The sequence below is a fragment of the Gorilla gorilla genome, chromosome 23, assembly GCF_029281585.2.
Source record: "Gorilla gorilla gorilla isolate KB3781 chromosome 23, NHGRI_mGorGor1-v2.1_pri, whole genome shotgun sequence".
In the NCBI taxonomy this organism is placed as follows: domain Eukaryota; kingdom Metazoa; phylum Chordata; class Mammalia; order Primates; family Hominidae; genus Gorilla; species Gorilla gorilla.
This window is the reverse complement of record NC_086018.1, coordinates 20784543-20808104: the sequence shown is the minus strand read 5'-3', so window position 1 is coordinate 20808104 and position 23562 is coordinate 20784543. Positions and strand designations below refer to the sequence as shown.

At 52.6% G+C, this 23562-nt stretch overlaps 1 protein-coding gene and 1 pseudogene across 2 annotated transcripts in view; both read right to left on the bottom strand.

The window, feature by feature from the left end:
• Positions 1–8772: 8772 nt before the first annotated feature.
• Positions 8773–9795, bottom strand: LOC109024533 (uncharacterized; annotated as a pseudogene).
• BCR (BCR activator of RhoGEF and GTPase) overlaps positions 8800–23562 on the bottom strand; it is a 137241-nt gene continuing 122478 nt past the window's right edge. The window contains exons 17-23 of one of the 2 annotated variants that reach the window (XM_031005674.3): positions 17361–17420; positions 16411–16520; positions 15014–15153; positions 13824–13958; positions 12772–12877; positions 12131–12293; positions 8800–11412 (exon numbers count right to left, since the gene is read on the bottom strand). In XM_031005674.3, the coding sequence (XP_030861534.2) occupies positions 11323–11412; positions 12131–12293; positions 12772–12877; positions 13824–13958; positions 15014–15153; positions 16411–16520; positions 17361–17420 (804 nt within the window). In that variant the 3' untranslated portion in view covers positions 8800–11322. Of the gene's footprint in view, positions 11413–12130; positions 12294–12771; positions 12878–13744; positions 13959–15013; positions 15154–16410; positions 16521–17360; positions 17421–23562 lie in introns of those variants that run through there. The other variant, XM_063704630.1, reaches the window with a different exon arrangement.

Here is a 23562-nt window from a genome sequence, read left to right as displayed (position 1 = left end):
TTTTCGTCAAGCCACACACTTACGGTCTCATCGTCCAGTGGAGGCCGCAGACGAGACATAGTGTGCCAAATCCCAAATGCACAGGGTGCCAGACAAGTCTGCAGGAGGCAGGAGGACTAGGGAAGCCTCCCAGGCAAGGTGATGCCTGAGCTGAGTTGTTTTTCTTTTGAGTTTGGAACATTAATTTAATCAGAGGAAAACAAGGGACACGGAAAAGGGCAAGGAAATAAGAAAATGAGCTGAGTTTTGAAGGCAATGATCAGATGAAGTAAGAGAAGAATATTCCAGCAGAGGGAGACAAGGAGACTGCAGAGATTTCAAGGGGCCAAGAGCTGTTCGGTGCAGCTCAGTGAAGCACCTAAACAGAGGTGGGGGAAGGAGAACAGGGGTCAAAGCCCAGTATTGAAGTGTTCTGGATACCAAGCTAAGGAGACCTTATTACGAAGGTACTGGGGCTGCTGAAGGGTTTAAATGGGAAAGTGATTGTGAACAGATTAATGGTTTGGAAAGATACAGGCAGAAGTAAACCTCTGGATTTAACCAAAAAATAAAGGACAGAACCACAACGAAGATGTTGGAAAAGATCAGGAAAAACACTGTTAAAAGATATTCACTCTCGGGGCCGGGCGCAGTAGCTGATGTCCATAATCCCAGCACTTTGGGAGGCCGAGGCGGGCAGATCACGAGGTCAGGAGATCGAGACCATCCTGGCTAACACGGTGAAACCCCGTCTCTACTAAAAATAAAAAAAAATTAGCCGTGCATGGTGGCGGGCGCCTGCAGTCCTAGCTACTCGGGAGGCTGAGGCAGCAGAATGGCGTGAACCCGGGAGGCGGAGCTTGCCGTGAGACGAGATCACGCCACTGCACTCCAGCTTGGGTGACAGAGCAAGACTCCATCTCAAACAAAAAAAAAAAAAAAAGAAGATATTCACTCTCTTCTCTTATTTACGGATTTTCTTTATGGAGTTACCAAATTATCCTTTGAAAATAGAGAACTCAGAAGTGGCTGAGAGCAGTCAGTCAGTCTTCAGAATGTAAACACTACTATTCTGAAGAAGTAGATATTACATTATTAATTTCCTTTCAAGATGCTTTAAAAATGAGCCTTTTGATACACCGCAGGTTTTTTAAGAGTATGTCACAATAACTAAATCTTACTTGAAATTAACAGAAGAAGAGCACTATAAATTTTAAAGGCTTCACAGACACAGGGATCATCTGTTATGTTCACTTTGGAACAGATCGTAACTGTCCCTCCCTCTCAACATACCCAAAATACATTGTTTAAGGCTACTTTCTTAATGGTCATGTTATTTCACAGCAAAAGACTGAGGTCACAATGATTTCTGAGCTGATAGAAAACCCCATGGGGGTTCTTTACCTCGCAGCTAGTCTATTCAGTACTAACAATTCCAACCACCAGAAGGAATTTCCCTGCCTAGGCTTATTTTGTTGGCACACCACCACACACACAAAAAAATCTCCTGGGGCCGAGTGAGGGGGTTTGTGCCTGTAATCCCAGCACTTTGGGGGGCTGAGGCGGGCGGATCATCTGAGGTCGGGAGTTCCAGACCAGCCTTACCAACATGGAGAAACCCTGTCTCTACTAAAAATACAGAATTAGCCAGGAGTGGTGGCTCATGCCTGTAATCCCAGCTACCTGGGAGGCTGAGGCAGGAGAATCACTTGAACCTGGGAGGCAGAGGTTGAAGTGAGCCGAGATCATGCCATTAGACTCCAGCCTGGGCAACAAGAGTGAAACTCTGTCTCAAAATAAAATATCTCCTGACATTTTATATCTAATAAGAAAAGATCTATTTAACAATGATCAGAATAGGAACATCTTTAATGCCAGGCAAACTTAAACGCTTTCTCAGTGGATTTCTCAGTAGACTGTGACAAATGACCTCGAAATAAACTCATATTTACTCTTAAGAAATAATTTGTATTTGAATCTTCTTAACAACAAAAGCCCCAGGAACTTTTTCCTGAACTCCCAAACAACAGCAGCAAAACAAGAGATTCTCGGCTCTCTTTATTTTTACAAACCACAATAAGATAACTAACCTTGTATTTGCTATTACTTATATTTACCATATATCACCATTTAGTATCACCATCATTTCATAAAAGATGCTTTATTTTAACACCAAGAAAGCAGGACTTTTTTTTTTTTTAAGAAAGTATAGTCCTTTAATCAAATAAATTGAATTGTATAAAAGACTCCCAATATTGTCCTTTTTTTCTTATTTCTGTTCCCTTACTGAGCTGAGCAGTTTGCGTAATACCACACACAGGTTAGTCATGTGACTAAATATGTATATGATAGTAATTTTGATACTATCACTTAAGTCATTCGAAATATCAGATGCACTGTGTGTCAAGTCAGTTATAGAGAACCACTGCTTCAGAGAAATCACATCTGAGGAGGAAACACCGCAGATACACCTCCTAAAAGTTCACCTTTGGAACAGAAATTTTGATACAAACTTCACTTTAACTACAACTGTAATTGTAATTATTACAGTTATTCTCCACTCACTAGATACTGTACTTGACACTCACGTTATTTGGTTGGCTACCAGCGTGCACCTGTGATAAAGCTTTCCTATGGCACAACATTCACTTTCTTACTGAAAATGTCAAGAAAACCCCTACACACCTGCAACCATTAGGAAGCATTCTCCAGCTATCTAAAAAGTCACTGAGTCGGCTAAGCGACTCTGTGTGGTATACACTAAATCAAAGGGGAAAAGGTGTTTTTATGGAGGAAAAAAATACTGGATTAGCCATTTATTCATAGAAACAATTTTACCCACAACAATACTTCTCCTTTCACTATACACCCTTCTATATTGGTTTGGTTATTGTATAACATATATGTATATTGTTATGGCTGGGGATCTTTTTTTCTTTTTTGAGATGGAGTCTCATTCTGTCGCCCAGGCTGGAGTGCAGTGGCGAGACCTCAGTTCACTGCACCCTCCGCCTCCTAAGTGATTCTCCTGCCTTGGCCTCCCGAGCCGCTGGGATCACAAGCGTGTGCCACCACGCCCGGCTAATTTTTATATTTTTTGTAGAGACGGGGTTTCACCATGTTGTTATTGAACTCCTGACCTCAGGTGATCTGCCCTTCTCGGCCTCCCAAACTACTGAGATTACAGGCGGGAGCCACTGAGCTCGACCTTGTTATGTCTGGTTTTTGTTTTGTTTTTTTGAGATGGAGTCTCGTTCTGTCACCCAGGATGGAGTACAGTGGCATGATCTCGGCTCACTGCAACCTCTGCCTCCCGGGTTCAAGCAATTCTCCTGCCTCACCCACCTCAGTAGCTGGGATTACAGGCATGCGCCACCATGCCCAGCTAATTTTTATATTTTTAGTAGAGACAGGATTTTACCATGTCGGTCAGGCTGGTCTCAAACTCCTGACTTCAGGTGATCCACCCACCCTGGCCTCCCAAAGTGCCAGGATTACAGGCATGAGCCATCGCGCCCAGCCTGGTTTTTAATTACTAAGAAAAAATTACTATAGTCCTTTTGGTATCACCTACATTGCCAAAGCTGCAGTCCCCCTCCACTCCCGGAAGCCACCAGAAATGACTGCTGTTGTCTACAAAGCCCACAACTCTGATTTCATCTCAAGATATGTCCTACTGGGTGACTGCAAATGTCATTCTTTAAAGGCTTGTATCTGTTACAAGCTTGGGAAATATTATCAATGGCTTAAGAGGCTCTTTTGACAAAAGAAAACACTGTTCCCTGTAACCCCAGCTAGTCAGGAGGCTGAGGCAGGAGAATCGCTTGAACCCAGGGGGCGGAGGTTGCAGTGAGCCGAGATCGCGCCCCTGCACTCCAGCCTGGGCGACAGAGTGAGACTCGTCTCAAAAAAAAAAAAAAAAAAAAAAAGAAGAATGTGCCCAACCTTCCTGTCATGTAGTCCCGAGGCTACTACGTGAAGGAACAGTTTGCCTGGAGACATGTCTACTGGTACGTTACCAATGAGGATATCCAGTATCTCCGTGATTACCTTCATCTGCCCCTGGAGATTGTGCCTGCCACCCTACGCCGCAGCCGTCCAGGGACTGGCAGGCCTCGGTCTAAAGGTCTGGAGGGTGAGCGACCTGCAAGACTCACAAGAGGGGAAGCCGACAGAGATACCTGCAGAAGGAGTGCTGTGCCCCCCGGTGCCGACAAGAAAGCCGAGGCTGGGGCTGGGTCAGCAACCGAATTCCAGTTTAGAGGCAAATTTGGTCGTGGACACCGTCAGCCACCTCAGTAGAATTGGAGAGGATTATTTTGCATTGAATAAACTTACAGCCAAAAAGACTTAAAAAAAAAAAAAAAGAAATTGTATTATGTCGCAAATGAACCCGTTGCAATGATCAGACAAGCTTTTTCCTTTGATAGTTTGTACTACTTTAATAGTTTTTTCTTTTATTACATAATCTTAATTTCCTAGGAAAACCCCAACTTGGTCGTGATACATGTTTAATCCATTGCTGGATTATTTGCTAATATTTTATTTAGCATTTTTGCATATATATCCATAAGAAGTTAGTCCATACTTTTGCCTCCTTGTACTATTTATGTCTGGTTTGGTTTTAAGCTTATACTAAATTCACAATGAGTTGGGGAGAATTCCATTTGGTTCTTTTTCTGGAAGATTATGTAGGCCAGGGTCGTGTGCAGTGGCTTATGTCTGTAATCCCAGCACTTTGGGAGGCCAAGGCAGGCGAATCACGAGGACAGGGGTCGAGACCACCCTGGCTAACACGGTGAAACCCCGTCTCTACTGAAAATACAAAAAATTAGCCAGGTGTGGTGGCGGGCGCCTGTAGTCTCAGCTACTCGGGAGGCTGAGGCAGCAGAATGGCCTGAACTCGGGAGGCGGAGCTTGCAGTGAGCCGAGATCGCGCCACTGCACTCCAGCCTGGGTGACAGAGCGAGACTATGTCTCAAAAAAAAAAAAAAAAAAAAATTATGTAGGCCGCACACTGTGGGTCATGCTTGTAATCCTAGCACATTGGGAGGCCGAGGCGGGTGGATTACCTGAGGTCAGGTGTCCAAGAACACCCTGGCTAACATGGTGAAACCCCATCTCTACTAAAAATACAGAAAATTAGCCAGGCACACCTGTAATCCTAGCTACTGTGGAGGCTGAGGGAGAACCGCTTGAACCTGGGAGGCGGAGTTTGCGGTGAGCAGAGATCATGCCACTGCACTCCAGTCTGGGCTACAGAGTGAGAGACTTCCTCTCAAAAATAAATAAATAAATAAATTATTTTACAAAATTCTGTAGAAGATAAAGACTTTCTGTTCTTCTTAATGTTTGCTGAACTTATCTATAAAATCATCTGGGCCAGGTGCTTTTCTTTGGTTTTGTTTTTTGTGAGATTTTTGACTGCATGGGATACAGATTTTAAAATAAACATTCAATTCCTTTAATGGTTCTAGATCTAGACAAACTTTTCTGTTTCTTCCTACTTCGTTTTTATGAAGTTATATTTTTCTTTTGAGCCGGAGTTTCTCTGTTGTCCAGGCTAGACTGCAGTCACCCCATCTTGGCTCACTGCAACCTCCGCATCCCAGGTTCAAGTGATTCTCCCTCCTCAGGCTCCCGAGTAGCTGGGACTACAGGCAAACGTCAAAACGCCCGGCTAATTTTTGTATTTTTAGTAGAGATGGAGTTTTGCCATATTGGTCAGGCTGGTCTTGAACTCCTGACAGGTGATCGACCTGTCTTAGCCTCCCAAAGTGCTAGGATTACAGGTGTACATTTATTTATTTATTTGAGATGGAATCTTGCTCTGTATTTATTAATTTATTTATTTGAGATGGAGTCTTGCTCCATCACCCAGGCTAGAGTGCAGTGGTGTAATCTTGGCTCACTGCACCCTCTGCCTTCCAGGTTCAAGCGATTCTCCTGCCTCAGTGTCCCGAGTAGCTGTGATTACAGGTGCCTGCCACCACAGCTGGCTAATTTTTGTATTTTTAGTAGAGACAGTGTTTCACCGTCTTGGCCAGGCTGGTCTCGGGCTCCTGACCTCATGAACCACCTGCCTCAGCCTCCCAAAGTGTTGGGATTACAGGCCTAAGGCACCACGCTCGGCCATATTTATTTATTTAATTATTTAGAGACAAAGTCTTGCTCTGTCACCCAGGCTGGAGTGCAGTGGCGCCATCTCAGCTCACTGCAGCCTCCGCCTCCGAGGTTTAAGCGATTCTCATGCCTCAGCCTCCTGAGTAACTGGGACTACAGGTACTCACCACCATGCAGGGATATTTTTTTCTATTTTTTTTGTAGAGACACGGTTTCATCATGTTGGCCAGGCTGGTCTCGAACTCCTGACCTTAGGTGATCTGACAGCCTCGTCCTCTCAAAGTACTGGGATTACAGGCATGAGCCACTGCACCCGGCCTCTCACTACGTTTAAGTGATGCCATGGCTCATGCCTGTAATCCTAGCACTTTGGGAGGCCAAGGCAGGTGGATCACTTGAGGTCAGGAGTTCGACACGAGCCTGGCCAACATGAGGAAACCCCGTCTCTAGTAAAGATACAAAAATTAGTCAGGTGTGGTGGTACAAGCCTGTAGGCCCAGCTACTTGGAAGGCTGAGGCAGGAGAATCACTTTAACCGGGAGGCAGAGGTTGCAGTGAGCCAATATCATTCCACTGCACTCCAGCTTGGGTGACAGAGTGAGACACCGTCGCAAAAAAAAAAAGAAAAAAAGAAAGAAAAAAATGTGATGCTGGGGCATCTCGGCCTCAATACCTGCATGAGCACAGTCATGTCCAGGCCAGGGCTGCTGGTCGAGGTCCGGCCCCATCTCTTCCAGCAGAAAGGGAGTAAGCTTGCGGGGAGGCTGGGGGACAAGATCCCAGGATCTCAGCCTCCGCTCATGGATCAGCTCTGAGACCCCGAGTGAGCTGGGGGTGCTCTGTGTGCATTGGTTTCCACAGCTGTCAAGTAAAGGGATTGGATGAGGAAGTCTTGTCAAGGTGGAATGATCTCAGATTTGGGGCAGCAGTGAATGATCCCGCTCCCTGGGCCATGCCAGTGGCCCGGCCTCGGCTCAACACAGCCCCAACACTCTGGAATGGGGAAGAGGGGGCAGTCAGCTCTTGCTCTTAGTAAGAGAGATGCAATAGGGCTCTGTGGCTGAGCTGGGTGCCTTGCCTCACACCTGTAATCCCAACCTTTGAGAGGCCGAGGCGGGAGGATTGCTTGAGGCCGGGAATTTTAAGAATAGCCTGGACAACATAGCCAGACCCCATGTCTACAAAATAATAATAAAACACACAGCTATAGTCCAAGCTACTTGGCAGGCTGAGGCAGGAAGTTCCCTTGAGTCCGGGAATTGGAGGCTGCATTGAGCTATAATCGCACCACTGCACTCCAGCTTGGGTGACAAAGTGAGACCCTGTCTCTAAAAGAAAAAAATATCGGCCTGTGAGCATGGGTTTGATTTTCAAACAGGACCCGGAGGGTAGGAACAAACAGTGCTGTCACCCTTAGGTGCTGAACACTCAGAAACGGGCCAGCGGCAGCCCTTCCCTCACCTGCAGACACCAGATTGGGCAGAACAGCATGTGGCACTTGCAGCTCTTGCAGTGAGGGCAGAACCCAGTGTCAACCCTTCTGCCTGTGGGAGGGGCTGCTGAGGCCTGCGGAGAGGCCAGGGTGGAGGCTCATCCCCTTGTCCAGCCCTTGGTGTGGTCTCCACCAGGTCCCCAGCCCACCAGTGCAGGGTGCCCCTGAGCCTGCTGCTGCCACGGGCCCTGTCTCTACCCAGGAGGTCTCCCCACCCTCGCAGTGTCAGGGAAATGATCAGGGTGGCGGTGACACTCCACAGGCAGGGCTGCTGAGAGAAGCTGAGAAGGGTCACACTGCAGGCAGGGGCCCGTGTGACAAGCCCCTCTCACCTTGAGAGAGCTGACCAGGCAGCTCACGAGCAGAGCCACATCCCGGGAGTCTGAAAAAGGTCCTGGCTGGGCTCAGCCACCTCATTGGCCACGGGCAGCCTTTGTCGTGTGAGCCTTGCTCTCCTGGGGAGGCTCAGGCTGACGGCTGATGTGGGCATTGCCGAGGGTAACCTGTGGCCCAGTGGATATGGCCGGCTCTCCTCAAGCTGCATTCATTCAAGTAGGACCCAGGGTGCATGCCCATCTCCAGCCCAGGGCAGCTCCCCTGTAAGCTGGGTGAGCTACTGAAGCCAAGGCGGGAGGCAGCTGACAACACCCACAGCCCATGCGGAGGTGGTAGAAAGGCTGGACTCAGCAGGAACACCAAATCCCGGACCAGGCAGAAACCATCCAAGACTGAGGGGCTCGTGCCAGAGCGGTGGCCACAGGTAAGAACCCGGGCCCAGGCTGTGTGTGGCGGGAATCCTCCATGTCCCAGGGCTTAGCATAGCAAAGGAAGACCAGCCGGGTCACCCTGGTGGCCATCTGTCCCTGTCCCACCTGCAGAGTCAGAACAGCCTCTCCGCAGTGGGGATCATCTCTCTCTGCTAAAGCAACAGCGGTCCCTGCCCCAACCAGACTACCCCACTCAGTGGGGTTACGGATGCTGCTCCAGCATCCTAACACTGCCCAGCTGGTGCCTGCCTGTGCTCACCCACACCCCCCAGGCCGGCCTTCCCTGCAGCCTGGGCTTGGCCACCTTGGCCTGATTGAGCACTGAGGCCTCCTGGGCACCCAGCCCCATCACTGCACCTGCTGCTTCCAGCCCCACCCCACCGGCTCAGGGGTTCTTCCCAGCGGCGCTGATCATGAAATCAACATGCACGCAAGTCGTCTCAGGAAACTTTTTAATGAAAGTGTCGGCAGTTCTTTCCCCCATGGTGGTGTGTAGGTGGCTGAGCTCAGATTGCAGCTGCTAAGACACCAGCCACTTACCAAGAGAAAGCCAGGCTGCTTCAAACCCAGGGCCCGAGGCAAAAAAGCATCACTTCTGGTCGGAGAGTCTGGAAGCCATGCCTTGTGGGAGGTCACACTGGCATCTAGGCCTTCGCCTGCATTGCAGGAGAGCCGGGTCCCCCTCCTGGAGAACGCTGCGTTCCCCAGCCCCACACCGGCTTTGCCACCACACAGGCTTTTGAGGCAGGAGGCGGGTAAGACGTAGCTGTAGACCCAAAGCAACCACCAGCCCTGGGACCCTGTGGGAGAGGAGCACTTTTAGAACATGGAAAAGTGTGGTCATCCCATCATTAGACAGCACACATCCTACATAAATAAAAAGTCGTATGGGGAAGGAGGTTGGGGAGGGAATAAAAAATTGGCACAGACATTGATAGACTGGTTTCCAGTTTCAAGGTAACAGATGCACATCATGAGACCAGAGGAGACAGAGACAAGGGCTGGATTTGGCTTTTCTAAGCAACATGTGTTCCTGTGCAGGGCTGAATGGTCGCTGAGACAGAGATGGAAGCCAGGACAGGGGAGCCCACCGGGCCCAGATAGGTACAGAGAGCAGAGGCTCCTGTTCTGTCCTTGCCACCCATGAGGGTGACACTGCTTGTAAATGGTGGCTGTGCTCTCCCAGCAAGAAAAAAGCACAACTAAATCCACACTGCACACAGACGCAGACAGAAAGCCTTCAAGTGGCTGTTTTCTGCTCCCTGACTTGCCAGGTCCACAAGCAGAGAGGAGTGTCAGGCGCATGGCCCCACTGTCAGGCTCCCCAGTGAGCTGCGGGTTCAGCAGGAGCTGCCCACTGACACACAGGGGACACCCACTCCTCCCACCTTGGGAGCGGTTGCCAGACAGAGCCGCACTGGGTGCTGGTGTCATCCAGGGACCCCACACACTTCCTTAAATGTGATCCTGCTTCCCTCTGGGCAGCTGCATCCTCTCCTCCTGCAGGACTGTCTGGAAACTTGGCTCTCAGTTTGCTCTCCCTTCTCTCCTCTGCCTGCCCCAAGCCCCTCTTTCTAAAAAAGTGATGCAATATTCATGGGGTTATTTCTTGAAAATACTTGGCGGCCTCCATGCTTCTGTTTTCTTTGAGCCAGGTGGTCAGGAGGGCTTACAAAGAATGCCTGGGCTCCCCCGCAGGTGTCGGCAGATGGGGTAGCGAATGGTCCTGTGCCTCCACCTGCTCCGGGAGGGAGTCTCCCATCTCTAGGCCTGGCCCCTTCCTAACCCTCCACGGATCCTGTTCTCCAGAGACTTCAGAACCCACTCCTGAGAACAGCGGAGCCAGGCGCTTAGAGGAAGACCAAATGCTGCCAGGACACGGATTGTCCAGGGATTACATTCCAGCATCTTATTAGGTATCTGGATCTGTTTGGAAAAAAATTAGAAACTATGTATAAAACTTAAAAATATTCAAGTATCAAAAGGTTATTTAGGATGAAAGTTTTAAAACAAGTCATCAGCAAGCTGCTACCACCAAGTGGAGACTTATACAAAAGTTGAGCGAGTCCACTGAGCTGAGAGGACAGAAATGAAGTCACCTGTGCTGGGGCAGGGGCAGGGACACTGGGGGCAGGGAGTGTGTGGGCAGAGAAGCCAGAGAAGTCCAGGCCTGTGGAAGCCAAACAGGAGAGCGTGGGCCGGAAGGGCAGTCAGGATCGGGGGACGAGGTCGCTCTCCCTGGAGAACGAACCCTAAAGTGCGTAGCCTGGGATTCCCTCCCTGGGGGTCCTGTCCCCCGACATTTTACGGGCCTTCTGAGCTGCCTTCCAAGGAGGACTAACACGGCAACAAAAGACCCATTTCTGCACAAAAATCCTTCTGGAAAGAAAAAGAAGAAAGCCAAGAATGGAGTCAAAACGCTACCCAGTGCTGACTAAGCCTCTCAAACCCTGTTCTAAGTGGAGTGTGGTTTCTAAGTCAGGGAAATGGAAGAGGCCCCACCCACACAGGGACAGGGCCACGGCCCCCACAAGATGAAGCAGCAGCGTTTATTCAAGATACAACAGTGAGGGAATCCAGTCACGTTCCCTTCTCCCCAGAGAGGGCGCATCTTGACAAATGATCCAGTAGAAATCTTTTAGACTCTAAGTTAAGTTCATAAAAACCACTCCCTTCACCCTGTCTCCCAGGGCCAGGCCTGGCCTCTGAGATGAACTGGCTTGGGGCACCCTCGGGTGGCCACATAAAAAACTAGTCGGAGGCCAGCCTGGGGCTCCCAGACCTGGGCGGCATCTGTCCAGTCCACCTGTCCTTCTGCTTTGGGTCGCTGTCTCTTGGCAGATGGCCCAACACTTGGGGGTGGCCCAAGGACACCTCAGGAAGGTTCCCGCTCTACGGATGGCCCGATTAGCCAGAGGTTTCCAGGCCGTCTGTCCGCCTCCAGGAGATGGACTGGGACCTTTAGACTTCGGTGGAGAACAGGATGCTCTGTCTCTTGCTGTCCGGGGCAGGGATGGCCTCCAGCTGCAGGAAGTACAGCAGCACCTGGACCTGCCCGGGCAGAGTGGGGAAGAGAAGAGTGGCTCAGAGGGGGGCTCACAGCTGCTGGTGGGAGGTCTTTGGGGCCCAAGCCTCCAAGTCCACCTCAGGTGATAGAAACCCCTGCTGGTGTCATGAACCCCTTACAGTGAGACGGGGGTGGGGTGGGGTCCTGACAAGGCATGACTTGTTGGGTGGGGAGTGGTTATTTATTTTAGAGATGCACAGGGCCTTGCTCTGTCCCCCAGGCTGGAGTACAGTGGCTCCATCATGGATCACTGCAGCCTCTAACTCCTGGGCTCAAGCAATCCTCCTGTGTCAGCCTCCCAGATACCTAGGATTACAGATGTGTGCCACAATGCCTGCCTAATTTTTCTTTGTATTTTTTCTGGAGATGGGGTTTGCTACATTGCCCAGACTGGTCTCAAACACCTGGGTTCGGTTGTCCTGCCTTGGCCTCCCAAAGTGCTGGGATTACAGGCATGAGCCACCACACCCGAACACTTGAGGTAGTTTTAAGCTTCCAGCAAAGTGCACTAGCAGGACCAGGAGGTGGCCTGGGCCCCCACTATCACTCCCATCCATGCAGACCTACGCAAGTCCCTCTCTGTGAATGTTGGCCACACCACATACAATGCAAGTAAGAAGATGGGCAGGACTGGGGGTGGGGCAGGCAGAGGCCACCTCTGTCAGGTCAGGGTTGCATGGGCTGGAGCCTGTCTTCCCATACCTGGGACATGACCTCCAAGGACCAGCTGTCAGTCATGGTGATAGGCTGGCTGGGGTTGGCAGGGAGCTTGCTCTCCTTCTCGGAGGGCCGGAGCAGCGTGGGGCCAAAGACCGTGGCGAGGTTGTGCAGGGACATCTTATTGACTGCCTCCTTCTCTGCCACCCTGTAGAGGACCAAAGCAGCGGGTGCTGTTTCAACGCCACCCCCAGGAGAGAGGCAGAGGGGCTGGGCCGTGCTGGAGTTCTCAGGAAGGGAGTGACCTCGACCCTGGCTGTGCTGCAAGCTGACTCCAGCCCTGGTACTTCTGGGTCTCAGTGGCCCAGGACAAGGGGCCAGCTCTGGGCTGGTGGGGAGGTCTCCTACTTGATGTGACTGGGAGGGAAGAGGGGGGTCCAAGTGCACTGCTGGCCACGGCCAAAGCTCTGAGCTCTTTTTTAAGGCCACAGTGCAGAGAGAGGAGGGTGGCAAAGAAGAGAGGCTGGGGCAGGGGTGGCAGTGGCACTAGTCGCCAGAGGCAGTGAGTGACTGCAGACAAGCGTCAGGAGAAAAGGTCCTCGGTGTTGGGGGTCTGGTGGGAGCAGAGGGGCACTCTGCGGCCTGGGGACCTGGAGCCCTGGGCTGCCATGGGAGAGCTGGGCTACCTTTTCAGGTGGTCCAGAAGGAAAAGGAAGGTGAGCAGGTTGGCCTCCGGCAGGGACAACAGCAGGTTGAGCATGCAGCTCTCCTTTGCAACCGGGTCTGAAAGAGCTGCAGAAGGCGGTGGGTTACTCCTTGGGGTCACAACGAGCCAGAGACCTCTCCCGAGGTGGTCACACGGAGCACCTGGGGATTGTGTCCCTGCACAGCCCAGGCTCGTCATCATCCTCAGTCTCACAGCTCTGGCCCCCAGTGAGGACCCTGTGAGGGGCACCTGTGTGGGATGTGAACCACCTGAACGCCTTTTCTCTACCTCGCAGGGGTCAGCAGCACCCAGCGAACAGCAGCAGGAGGAGCCGCTAGAGCAGCTGCTCGTGGGCAGAGCTGCCCTTGGACAACTCCTGCCACCACCCCCTCCCCAGAGGAGCCCAAGGCAGGGGAGGCTCAGCATGGAATGAAACAGGGGAGTGAGGAACACAAGGAGGTGGGAAGTGGGAGGGTCCCAGCCCCACCAAGTACGCAGAGACCCCCTCGTCGTCCTGGACACCACAGGGGCACCTGCAGGCTGGGAGACCAGGTCCTCTGTGCATGGGCCCGGGAGGCAGACCTGCCCCAAGGGTGATGCAGAGGCCACAGGTGCTGCACGCTCCAGTGCCCACTCTAGACATCAGCCTCCAGGTTGACTAAGGGTCAGGTCATGTTTGAAACCATGCTTGGCTGGACCAGGACCCATGGCAAGAGCACCTGGGCACCAGTGTTCAGCCCTAGCCTGCAGGAAGGAGGACAGCAGACTTTAGGACCCCACAGCACAGCAGTGCTGACGATTTCACCCACTTGGCCTCCTTGAGGAGTAGGGATGGGGAGCCCTCTGGGGATGGGCAAGGCCTTCCAGGACAGGCTCGGTTCTGGTCCCCTGCTTTTTGAGGTTGGGTTAAAATGCCAACCATGGCAGAGGGGTTACAGCTCAGGTTCCCACACCTCGCTTTTCACAGCCTCCGAGGGCAGCAGTGCACGTGGAGGAGACGTCTCCCACGAGGCCAAGGCCTCCAGTGCTCACCGATGCCCTCTGCGAAGCTGGGGTAGAACTCGTCAGTGAAGAGGGGCTCGGGCAGCTCACGGAAGTACAGCTTCAGCGTGCCTGCGATGGCGTTCACGTCCATCTCGCTCATCATCACCGACACGTCCTTGTTATCTGGAAAGAGCAGGGAAATGCAGCGGCCTCCTTGAGGATCCCAAGTGAGTCTCCCACCATCCCTGCCTTGGCTAAAGCACCGTCCCTGCCATTCTGACCACTGTGCGGGTCCCTCCTGGGCTTTGAGCAGCTCATCTGACTCCTCCCAAGAACTGTGCATGGTTCTGTGTCTGCAGAGTTGATAGGGGTGCGTGGGCATTCCCATTCCTCTCCCCTGCTTGGCCTCATGTGATGGCCAGGAGGAGGCCAGCGTGGCAGGACACAGCGCCTGCGTGGGGATTGGGTGGCTCTGCCCTGTACATGGCAACCACTCTGGCACCAGTGTCTTCTGATAGCAGGAAGGCCGTGGGAGAATCTGATTGGTTTCAGTGTTTGAACCGGTGTCTTCCTTTGGACCCAATTGGCCACTGGTGCTTACATCCTCACCACAGGCCAGGTCCATTCTGGGCCCCCAGAGGGAGCTGAAACTACCACAGGGCCCTCCCAGGGATGCTGGGCATTCTAGGGGTCCTGGTCAGGGTGGGTGGTGTGTGCCCCAAAGAAGGGTCTGCAGGCACAAAATCCTGTTGAAGATGCTGGGAGGGACCCTCTGGGGTCTCGGTGCCCTCCCCTGGCATTTGTGACAGTTGCAGGTCCTTCATAGCCTGTGAGGGTTCGTGAGATGGAGGCAGAGATGCTGCAGCCCCAGCCTGGGCTGAATTTCATCAGTGCCCTCTGCCTGCCACATCCTCACACATGGCAGGGGACAGACTGCACTGAGTCCTGGGCTTCCACCTCCTGTCCACCCCCAAGGCAGGAAGGCCAAGGCCCCGCAGAGGCGAAGCCCCTGGCCTACCCCAGCAAGTGGCATGCATGGCTAGGATGGTTTAAAAACTGGTTTCTACAGAGGCTTTTTCTACAACTCTTGTCTTCTCTTTTTTTAAAATAATAACACAGTAAATGAAGAAAAGACACAGAGAAGGATGTGACATGCCTGGGCCATGGAGCACTCTGAGATCTCATCGCGGACACCATTGCCCACACCTCCATCCCGTCCTGCGCAGGCCAACACTCACTGACGTCGAAGGCTGCCTTCAGTGCCTGGATGTCCGTGGCCACACCGGACACGCGGTAGATGCCCACCTCCTCCATGCCTCGGCGCTCGATCTCCTCCACGCACTGGCGCACGATGTAGGGCACCTTGGACCTCTCTCTCCTGTGGGAGGAGGGAATGTTCTCAGTGTCCTGAGAGCCCTGCTTGGGCCATAACACAGGAGACCTGCTCCCTATCTGCACACCCGGAGGTGGGGTGAGGACGGTGACGAAGGTACCCAGGTCTGGGGCTGCACACAGAGCCTTCTGCATGCCTGTCCTCCCTCTGCAAGCTCTGTCCTCATTGCATGTACTTTCTCAGGAACCTTTCACGCAGCCAGAACCCCTGCGAATCACACATGATCTTTGCGGGAAGGTCAGGAGGCCTGTCTAAGTCAAGTCAGCACGGGAAGGGCATCTGACAGATTCCAGGCCTGGGGTTAGCAGCCTGTGCCCCCAGCTGGGAGGTCAGACCCGGTGTTGGTCCTGCCACCCACGTGCTGTGTGAGATGAGAATCCCTGACCCCTGCCCTGGGCCTTAACACACATCTGACGAATGAATGAAGGGTTGCCTCAGCACCGGTGCTCCAAGTCCTGCGATGCGAAGTGCTTTTCTCCTCTGAGTCTTAGCAATGGACAATTCCAATACCTCCACACAGGACACTAGAGTAAGAATCCTTCACAGTTAGAACGCAGTGCTGTGCGGAGGCCCTAACTTGAGTTCTGTTTTGCACCTGGATTTACCAGCACATCAAAGCTGCTTCGCAAGCCCCCTCATTAGCAGGGCTTATCTGGGGGAGCTGCTGATGGAGTCCTCGCTGCTCATGCCCACAGCCCTCCCAGAGTGCTATGCAAGTGGCTGCCATGCAGTTGGGGGTGGGGCGTGGTGTTTAGACACAGATAGGAGTCCAGGGTATGACTGATGGAGGCCCCGGCCCACGTGACCAGCAAGGTCAGAGGCCCAGCCAGATTCCATCCTGGGGAAGCAAATGAATTCTCAGAGGAAGTGGTCTGTGTCTGCATGAACTGCTCTCAAACCAAACAGGCTTCTCTTGGCAACTGACTCGTGACAAAGGGGCAGGGGTTATGGCCATTCAACAGGAATCTGGGACCGTGATAAATTCCAAGCAAGGGCAGAAAACCCTGCACTTGGGCAGTTCCTGGAGCCAGCCTACTGCTTCCAAGCCAGGTGGCAAGGACATTCCTGAGCTGGTTTGAAGGAAACACAGGAGGTAGCTGAACACGCAGTGTTCCCTGGGGCCTGACCTCACCATGCAGCGGCCACGCACAGAGAGGAGAGACCCACACATGCTCTTTTCTGCAGAAACAGCTGAAGGGACAGGCACCCTCAGTGCGTGAGCCCAAGCCCCTCCCCACTCACTTGGTGACCACAGCAATCTTGACTCCGAAGACCCCTGTCTGTTTTCGGGATGGCATCCTCTTCAAGCTGAACTCCCTGCTGTTGAACTTGACCGAGAGCTTTACTTCGATCTACAGTGGGGAGAAGGGGCACAGTCCTCTAATCCTTCTGGTCCTCATAGGCCAAGGTCCCAAGGACCCCTGGGAGTCTCATCAAATATTTCCACCCCCAAGGCATGCAGAGGTCTCAGCATGAGGTGGAGCCGCCCCTCGGGGAAGCCCCTAGTCTACTTCAGCAAGAGCCAGGATTGTTGAAGATGATGTAAACGACTGGTTTCTGCAGAAGCACCTCCTAAAATCCCCGCTGCTTCTCTTGCTTGCTTACTTTTTTTTAGATATAGGAGCTTGCAATGTTGCCCCGGCTGTAATCGACCTCTTGGGCTCCAGTGATTTTCCTGGCTCAGCCTCCAGAGTAGCTGAGACTACAGGTGCACTGTGCCTGGCTTTCTCTTTCTTAGTAACAATTAAAAATTAAGTAGGAAAGACAGAATAATGTAAGAAAAAGCCAAGAATCTCAAATATTAACATTTTACCATTTATACCCGGGCCTTTTTGGGTGTGTCGTTGCTTTTAAGGTCTAAACCTTTCTGGGGTACCTAAAGACAAATCAGGGGTCTCCATTTCTATGGGCAGCCCCCAGGTCCCTGAGTGGAGGCCCCACCTGTCCTGGTGGTGCCATGAGACCTTTGTTTGAGGAGGGATGCTCAGGGCCTGGCTGGCAACTGCATTCCAGCCAATGAAGGACGATTCCCGTGCATGGTGGTTCTGCTCTTGGGGGCCCTCCCTCCTCCAACCAGGCTCCCTCTCAGATGCCGCCTCAGGCTCAGCCACCTCTGACTGATTTGAAATGAACAGAGGCCACCCTATCCTTCTGGGGGAAGTGGGCGCCAGGAGAGTCCCACGGACACGTACCCCATTCATGGCGATGACGGTGCGCTGCCAGTCTCTGTCCTGCAGGGCCTGCGGGTCCAGCTGAAAGCAAGGAGTCATGATTGGCAGAGGCCCTGGGGTCTGTTCAGAGGCCCCACGGGGCAGCAGCCCACACCCGCCACTTCCCCAACCCTTAGTCAGAGGCAGAGCCCGACTGCGGCCAGCACCTCCATCCAGAGGCCGAGAGACGTAGAGTAAGGAGGAGCCTGCCAGACACCCCTGGAACCCAGGGCCCCACTGCTCCCAGAGCCCTGCTGCCTGGGGTCCCCACCCCCTCCTCCCTCTGCCCCTCCCAGTTGGGAGCTGATGTGCAGGCTGGCAGGCTCTCTCCATCCGGCTCCCATCACCACGGGTGCTATGTGGAGCTCAGTGAAAGGCGAGCTGTCCAGCAGCAACTTCAGTAACAACTCCTGGGGGCCTGGCATCCACAGCTGCTGTCTGGGGAACTGTGGACATTGTTCTCCCCCTGCACCATGAACAGCTTGTGGCGGGAGGAGCCTGCAGGCCACACCAGTCCCATGGTTCAGAATCAGGCCCAGAAGGACCCAGAAACAAGCCCTAAATCAAGCAGCTGATGAGGGGGCCGGGAGGAAGCCCCTCTGTGACCCCTCTAACTTCTACCCCCACCCGGCACTATCCAGACAGCTAGCCTGCAGGAGCTTGTCCTTAATGTCACCCGAACACAGTCTGTCCTGGTATGTAACACCCTGTCATGACCAAGCCACATGTCCCCCATCCGTGAAGGCTCTGTCTCCCGTTTTATGGGGAGCACGTTCTATGTCAGCGGTTCCTGGGTATGCCAAGACCACTGGCTGGGCTGGGTGAATGAGCAGTACCATCTTGTTAAAAATACACCTCCCTGGCCAGGTGCGGTGGCTCACGCCTGTAATCCCAGCACTTTGAGAGGCTGAGGCGGGCGGATCACGAGGTCGGGAGATTGAGACCATCCTGGCTAACATGGTGAAACCCTGTCCCTACTAAAAATACAAAAAATTAGCTGGACGTGGTGGTGGGCGTCTGTAGTCCCAGCTACTTGGGAGGCTGAGGCAGGAGAATGGTGTGAACTCAGGAGGTGGAGGTTGCAGTGAGCCAAGATGGCGCCACTGCACTCCAGCCTGGGTGACACAGCAAGACTTCATCTCAAAAATAAAAGCAAAAACAAAAACAAAAAAAACACCTCCTTGGGTTCCACCTGCAGAGAACTGACTCATAATCTGAGTGGGACCTGGGATTTGCACAGCTAGAAACCCCAGGTAGTTCTGGAGTGAAGCCAGGTCACGGAGCCACCGTCTGACTCCATAGAAGGCCACTGCATCTGGCCTTGTGTTTCCATCCCTTGATTCAGGTGATGGTTCACTTCAGCCACAAGGCAAGCTGCCTAACAGCAGGGACCACACCTCATGATGTCTGCACACATTCACATGCGTGCACATATATATACACACGACGGTGCTGAGCACAGCGCCAGGCCTAGAGAGGGGCTGAGGACAGGCATCATTTCCACTGCAAGGGACCCTAGAGGCCACAGCCACCTGGGCCTTCTGCAGGTGAAGTGGCCAGAAAATAAGATGCTCTGGAGCAGGTCAAGGAGCCCAGCCAGCTGCCCCTACTTCACAGGTGTGTGCACCTGGGCCTCCCTCCCTGCACCTGCTCAGCACGAAGGCTCACCACAGGCACACCTGGGGGGTGACCCCTTCTCACCTCCCCTTCTAGGTCCTACTGGTTAACGTTTCCCAAGGCTCTGAACTGTGCAGCCAGAGTGGCACAGAGAAGCAAAGGGCGGCGGGACGTCTCCACCAGGGGCCATGTGGCCACAGGCTCTCATTCCGCACCTGGCCCCGAAGGTCGTCAGAGGCCGCACTCCAGGCCTCAGGGACCCCACCCTGAGAAGCAGCATCTGTGAGCAGGGAGCGGTCAGTCAGAACCACACACAAAAAGGAAACTCTCAAGTGGCACTTTCCCCCGGAGTGAACCCTAAGCAGAGGCAGGAGAGGATAACATGAGGGATGCGGACAGAGTGCGCTTTCTCTGGAAAGGAGGAGTTTAATACCACTGCTGGGAGCTTTAAAAAATGGAAACCCTGCCTGTGATATCAGCACTTTGAAAGGCCGAGGCAGGAGGATCACTTGAGCCCATGAGTTTAAGACCAGCCTGGGCAATAGAGTGAGACCTTGTCTCTATAAAAAAAAAAATTTTCAAAAGCATTAGCCAAGCATGGTGGCATGTGCCTGCAGTCCCAGCTGCTCGGGAGGCTGAGGTGGGGGCAACACTTGAGGCTAGAAGGTGGAGACTGCTGTGAGCCACGATCATGCCACTGCACTCCAGCCTGCGCAACAAAGCGAGAGACCCTGGCTCTACTAACCAACCAAGTAACTGGAAACACAGATGTTAAGCAGGAGACATTCTTCCCTTTCCTTCAAAGAACAGCCATCACTGGGCCCCTCTCCCCTTGAAAACCCAGAACAGGCAGAAGCAGCTAACAAGCAACCCAGAGTCCAGATAAGAAGAGAGAGAAAGAGAAGCTGTCCAGACATCAGGCGGCTGCCCCTCAAAGCCCCCCTGGAACCACGGCCCACAGGTGCTTTTCAGCAGAGGCTGCCCGGCTCCGGCCCGCCCGGCTGGGGTGGAAGTACCGAAGGAGGCCCTGCATCACGGCCAGGGTGGATGGCGACTCCTGTATGCTTGGTCTTGCTGCTCTGGGAAGCTGGTGGGGCTAAACGAGAGCTTCCAGCCTCCACGGCCTTTTGACCAGGCTTTGAGGGAAACCCCACCCCGCAGTCTGGCTGGCCAAGGTCAAAGCTTCCCATCACCTCTGGGTTCCACTTTTTTGTCTGTGTGTGGGAAGAACACCCTCCCACCCCAGTCTATTGGTTACGGGAATTTCCAACGTGTCTCCATCTCCTCTGAAGCCCAGAAAAGCTGAGCTTCCTTCTCAAGTGGCTAGTTTCCTGTTGCCCAAGTTTGGAGACTGAGTAAAGTATGACTGGTCAGCCTGCCTTGTGCTGGAAGCAATCCAGACTGTCCAGAATCTGCACCACTCCCAGCAGGTAACCCCAATAATCACATGCAGTGCCTCTGATGGACCCAGGGTGGAGGACACCCTGCTCAGGTCCTGCTCCCCCAGAGCTAGCTGGCTGAGCAATGTACAGCCCTGGGTGGGGCTCCAGCCAGCGTCCACTCCCCAGCATTGGTGGTGTCCAGCGCCCACTCCAACCTGGCACTGATGCTGCCAGGAGGGCTCTTTATCGGGCCCCTCTCTGTGACTCCCAGTGACTGAAGACCAGGGTGTTGGCCTCCGGGCACTGGCTCTCACGGCGGTCCTGACTGGCAGCTCCAGTGGGAAAGGCTGTCCCAAGGCTGGCTCTGTTCCAAAGAACAGAGTGTGCTCCGCAGAGCGGAAGCCGTATAAAGAATAGCATGATAATGAGGCCTGTGCCTCAGCTCAGCCAATCCCAAACATTGCTCAAGGCTGGTACGCTCTCTCGTGCAGTTATTTAAAGCACCAGAGAAGTAAACAAGCAAAAGACTGGGGTTTGGAAAAACAGATGACCAAGGGGGAAACAGTTTTCCCTTAAGGGAAAAACCGAGGCACTCCGGATGCTGTCCAGGGTCCCCCTGGGTTGCAAGGTCTTGGTGAGGAATATGCCTGCTGCCTGGCCGGGGACTGGGCAGGCGGGGGTCTGTCTGCTCACATGCAGTGGTCTCAGGAGGATGGACCAGGTCGCTGTTCCTATCCCCCTGGGCTGGGTAAGGCAGGAGCCTTGAAAGAATGACTACGGTCAGCGGGCCTGGCAGATGGTGGCCTGGAGGTCTGCCTAGAAAACTATCGTGCACATCCATCCCAGGGAAGTGGTGGGGTGGGGCTGAGGGAGGCCGAAGCCCAACTGGGGCAGGTGCTGTGTGCTGCCCTGAAGCATCACTGACCACTTTGCATGGTGGCTCTGCTGGGGGCCCAGCACTGCCCTGCTTGCTTTGTAGTCAGTGTGGCTGGATTGAGTCACCAATGGGCAGCCGGAGGACATCCTCTCACCCACCCTCAGCAGGGGCAGGGAGGGGGCTATGAGTAAACCATCCAAAGGAGGAAATGCTCGTTCACTTAGCTCCTTGTAGACAACAGCTTCCTTCACGCCCATCGTCACCAGCCTGGATGGTCCAGCAGGGCAACCCCAGTTGTTCCTGTCTGGGCCCCATGTGTCTGCACTACAACCCACTCCCGGGGGTGGGTCTTTGCTGAGACCACCAGAGAACCTCTGTGTTCACCAGGAGAGAGATCACAGGCCTCCTGCTGTAGTCTATGACCACAATCTGCTCTCCTGAGATCCATCCTGCACCTTCTTTTTTTTTTTTAAGGCGGAGTCTCACTCTGTTGCCCAGGCTGGAGTGCAGTGGCGAGATCTCGGCTGACTGCAAACTCTGCCTCCTGGCTTCAAACCATTCTCTTGCCTCAGCCCTTGAGGAGCTGGGATTACAGGCACCTGCCACCATGCCCGGTTAATTTTTGTATTTTTAGTAAAGACGAGGTTTCACCATGTTGGTCAGGCTGGTCTTGAACTCCTGACCTAAAGCAATCCACCCAACTCGGCCTCCTAAAGTGCTGGGATTACAGGCGTAAGCCACCGTGCCTGGCCTCTATCCCACTTTTAACTCTTTGCTTCTCTTCTCTGATCCCAACCAGTCTCTAACATCACTTCAAAAGGAACACACCCTTCTCCCTTAGGATACACTATAACCAGCATCGGTGAGGATGTAGAGAAATGGGCTTTCATACATGGCCACTGGGGATGTAAGATGGTGCAGCTACTCCAGACAACATAGGGCAGTTCCCCAAATAGTCACCTTGTTGCACAGCCCAGCAATCTTACTAGGTGTTTACTCAATGAATGAAAACATACGTCCATATAGAGACTGGTACCAAGGACATGTTCGTGGCTGCATCAACCTTAACAGCCCAAACTAGAAACGATCCAAGTGTCTGTCAAACACTAAATGCAGAAATAAAAACATGTTATATGTAGGCAATGGAAAATTATTATCATAAAAAGGAATCAAACAATGCTACCACATGAATAAACCTCAAAAACATAATGGTAAGTGGAGGAAATCAGTCAAAAAAGCCCACTCTAGTATGATTCCACGTTTATGAAATGTGAAGAATGGGCAAATCTCTAAAGACAAAAAGCAGATCGGCTTGGGTCTGGGAGTGGCTATAACTGGGAACAGGGGCTGGGCACGGTGGTTCACACCTGTAATCTCAGCACTTTGGGAGGCCAAGGCAGGAGGATCACTTGAGCCTAGGAACTTGAGACCAGCTTGGGCAGCATAGCAAGACCTTGTCTCAAAAAAAAAAAAAAAAGCCTGGCATGGTGGCGCATGCCTGTAGTCCCAGCTACTTGAGAGGCTAAGGTGGGAAGAGCACTTGAGCCTGGGACATCAAGGTTGTGCTGAGTGTGGTTGCACCACTGCACTCCAACCTGGGCAACAGAGCAAGACCCTGTCTCAAAAAAAAAAAAAAAAAAAAAAAAAAGGCAACAAGGAAATTGTTTGGGGCAATAGAAATATTCTAAAACTGGATTGTTGGTAAAAGTTGTACAGCTCTGTAAATTTACTATAAAATCATTCGGTTATAAAAATGGATGCATTTCATGGTACAAAAGTTAAAAATACAGGGTCCAAAAGTGGCTCTCAATAGAGCAAGGAGGATCTGTGTCACTATCCATGTTGATGGCAGTGTGCTTCTTCAAGAAGAATCCCGTGGAATCTGTGTAAGAATTTGCTCATGTGATCTTACATTTTCATGATGTTTACATCTTCATATCTTCCCCAAATATTGGTTCAAAACAAACATCACTCATTTTGTGTTCCTGCTGCAAGACACCCCCTGGGGCCTGCCCCTCTCCAAGTCTGTTTAAGAGGCTACATACATAAGTTTCTCTCCTATTGGTGCCTCTGCCACATGGACCATGCACGTCTCATTCATCTCGGAATGCCCCCCAGGCACATCAGAGACCCCCCTGAATGGGTGAATGGCTGTGTGGACAAGACCTACATGGCCCTCAGATAATCCTTGAAATACAAATGAGGATTCTCGGCGCCTTCATGACGGTATCCGCCTTACCTGACCATACCTCCTCCGACTCCCATCACGTCCCCCGTGACGTGATCTTTATTTTGGCTTATGTTTGTC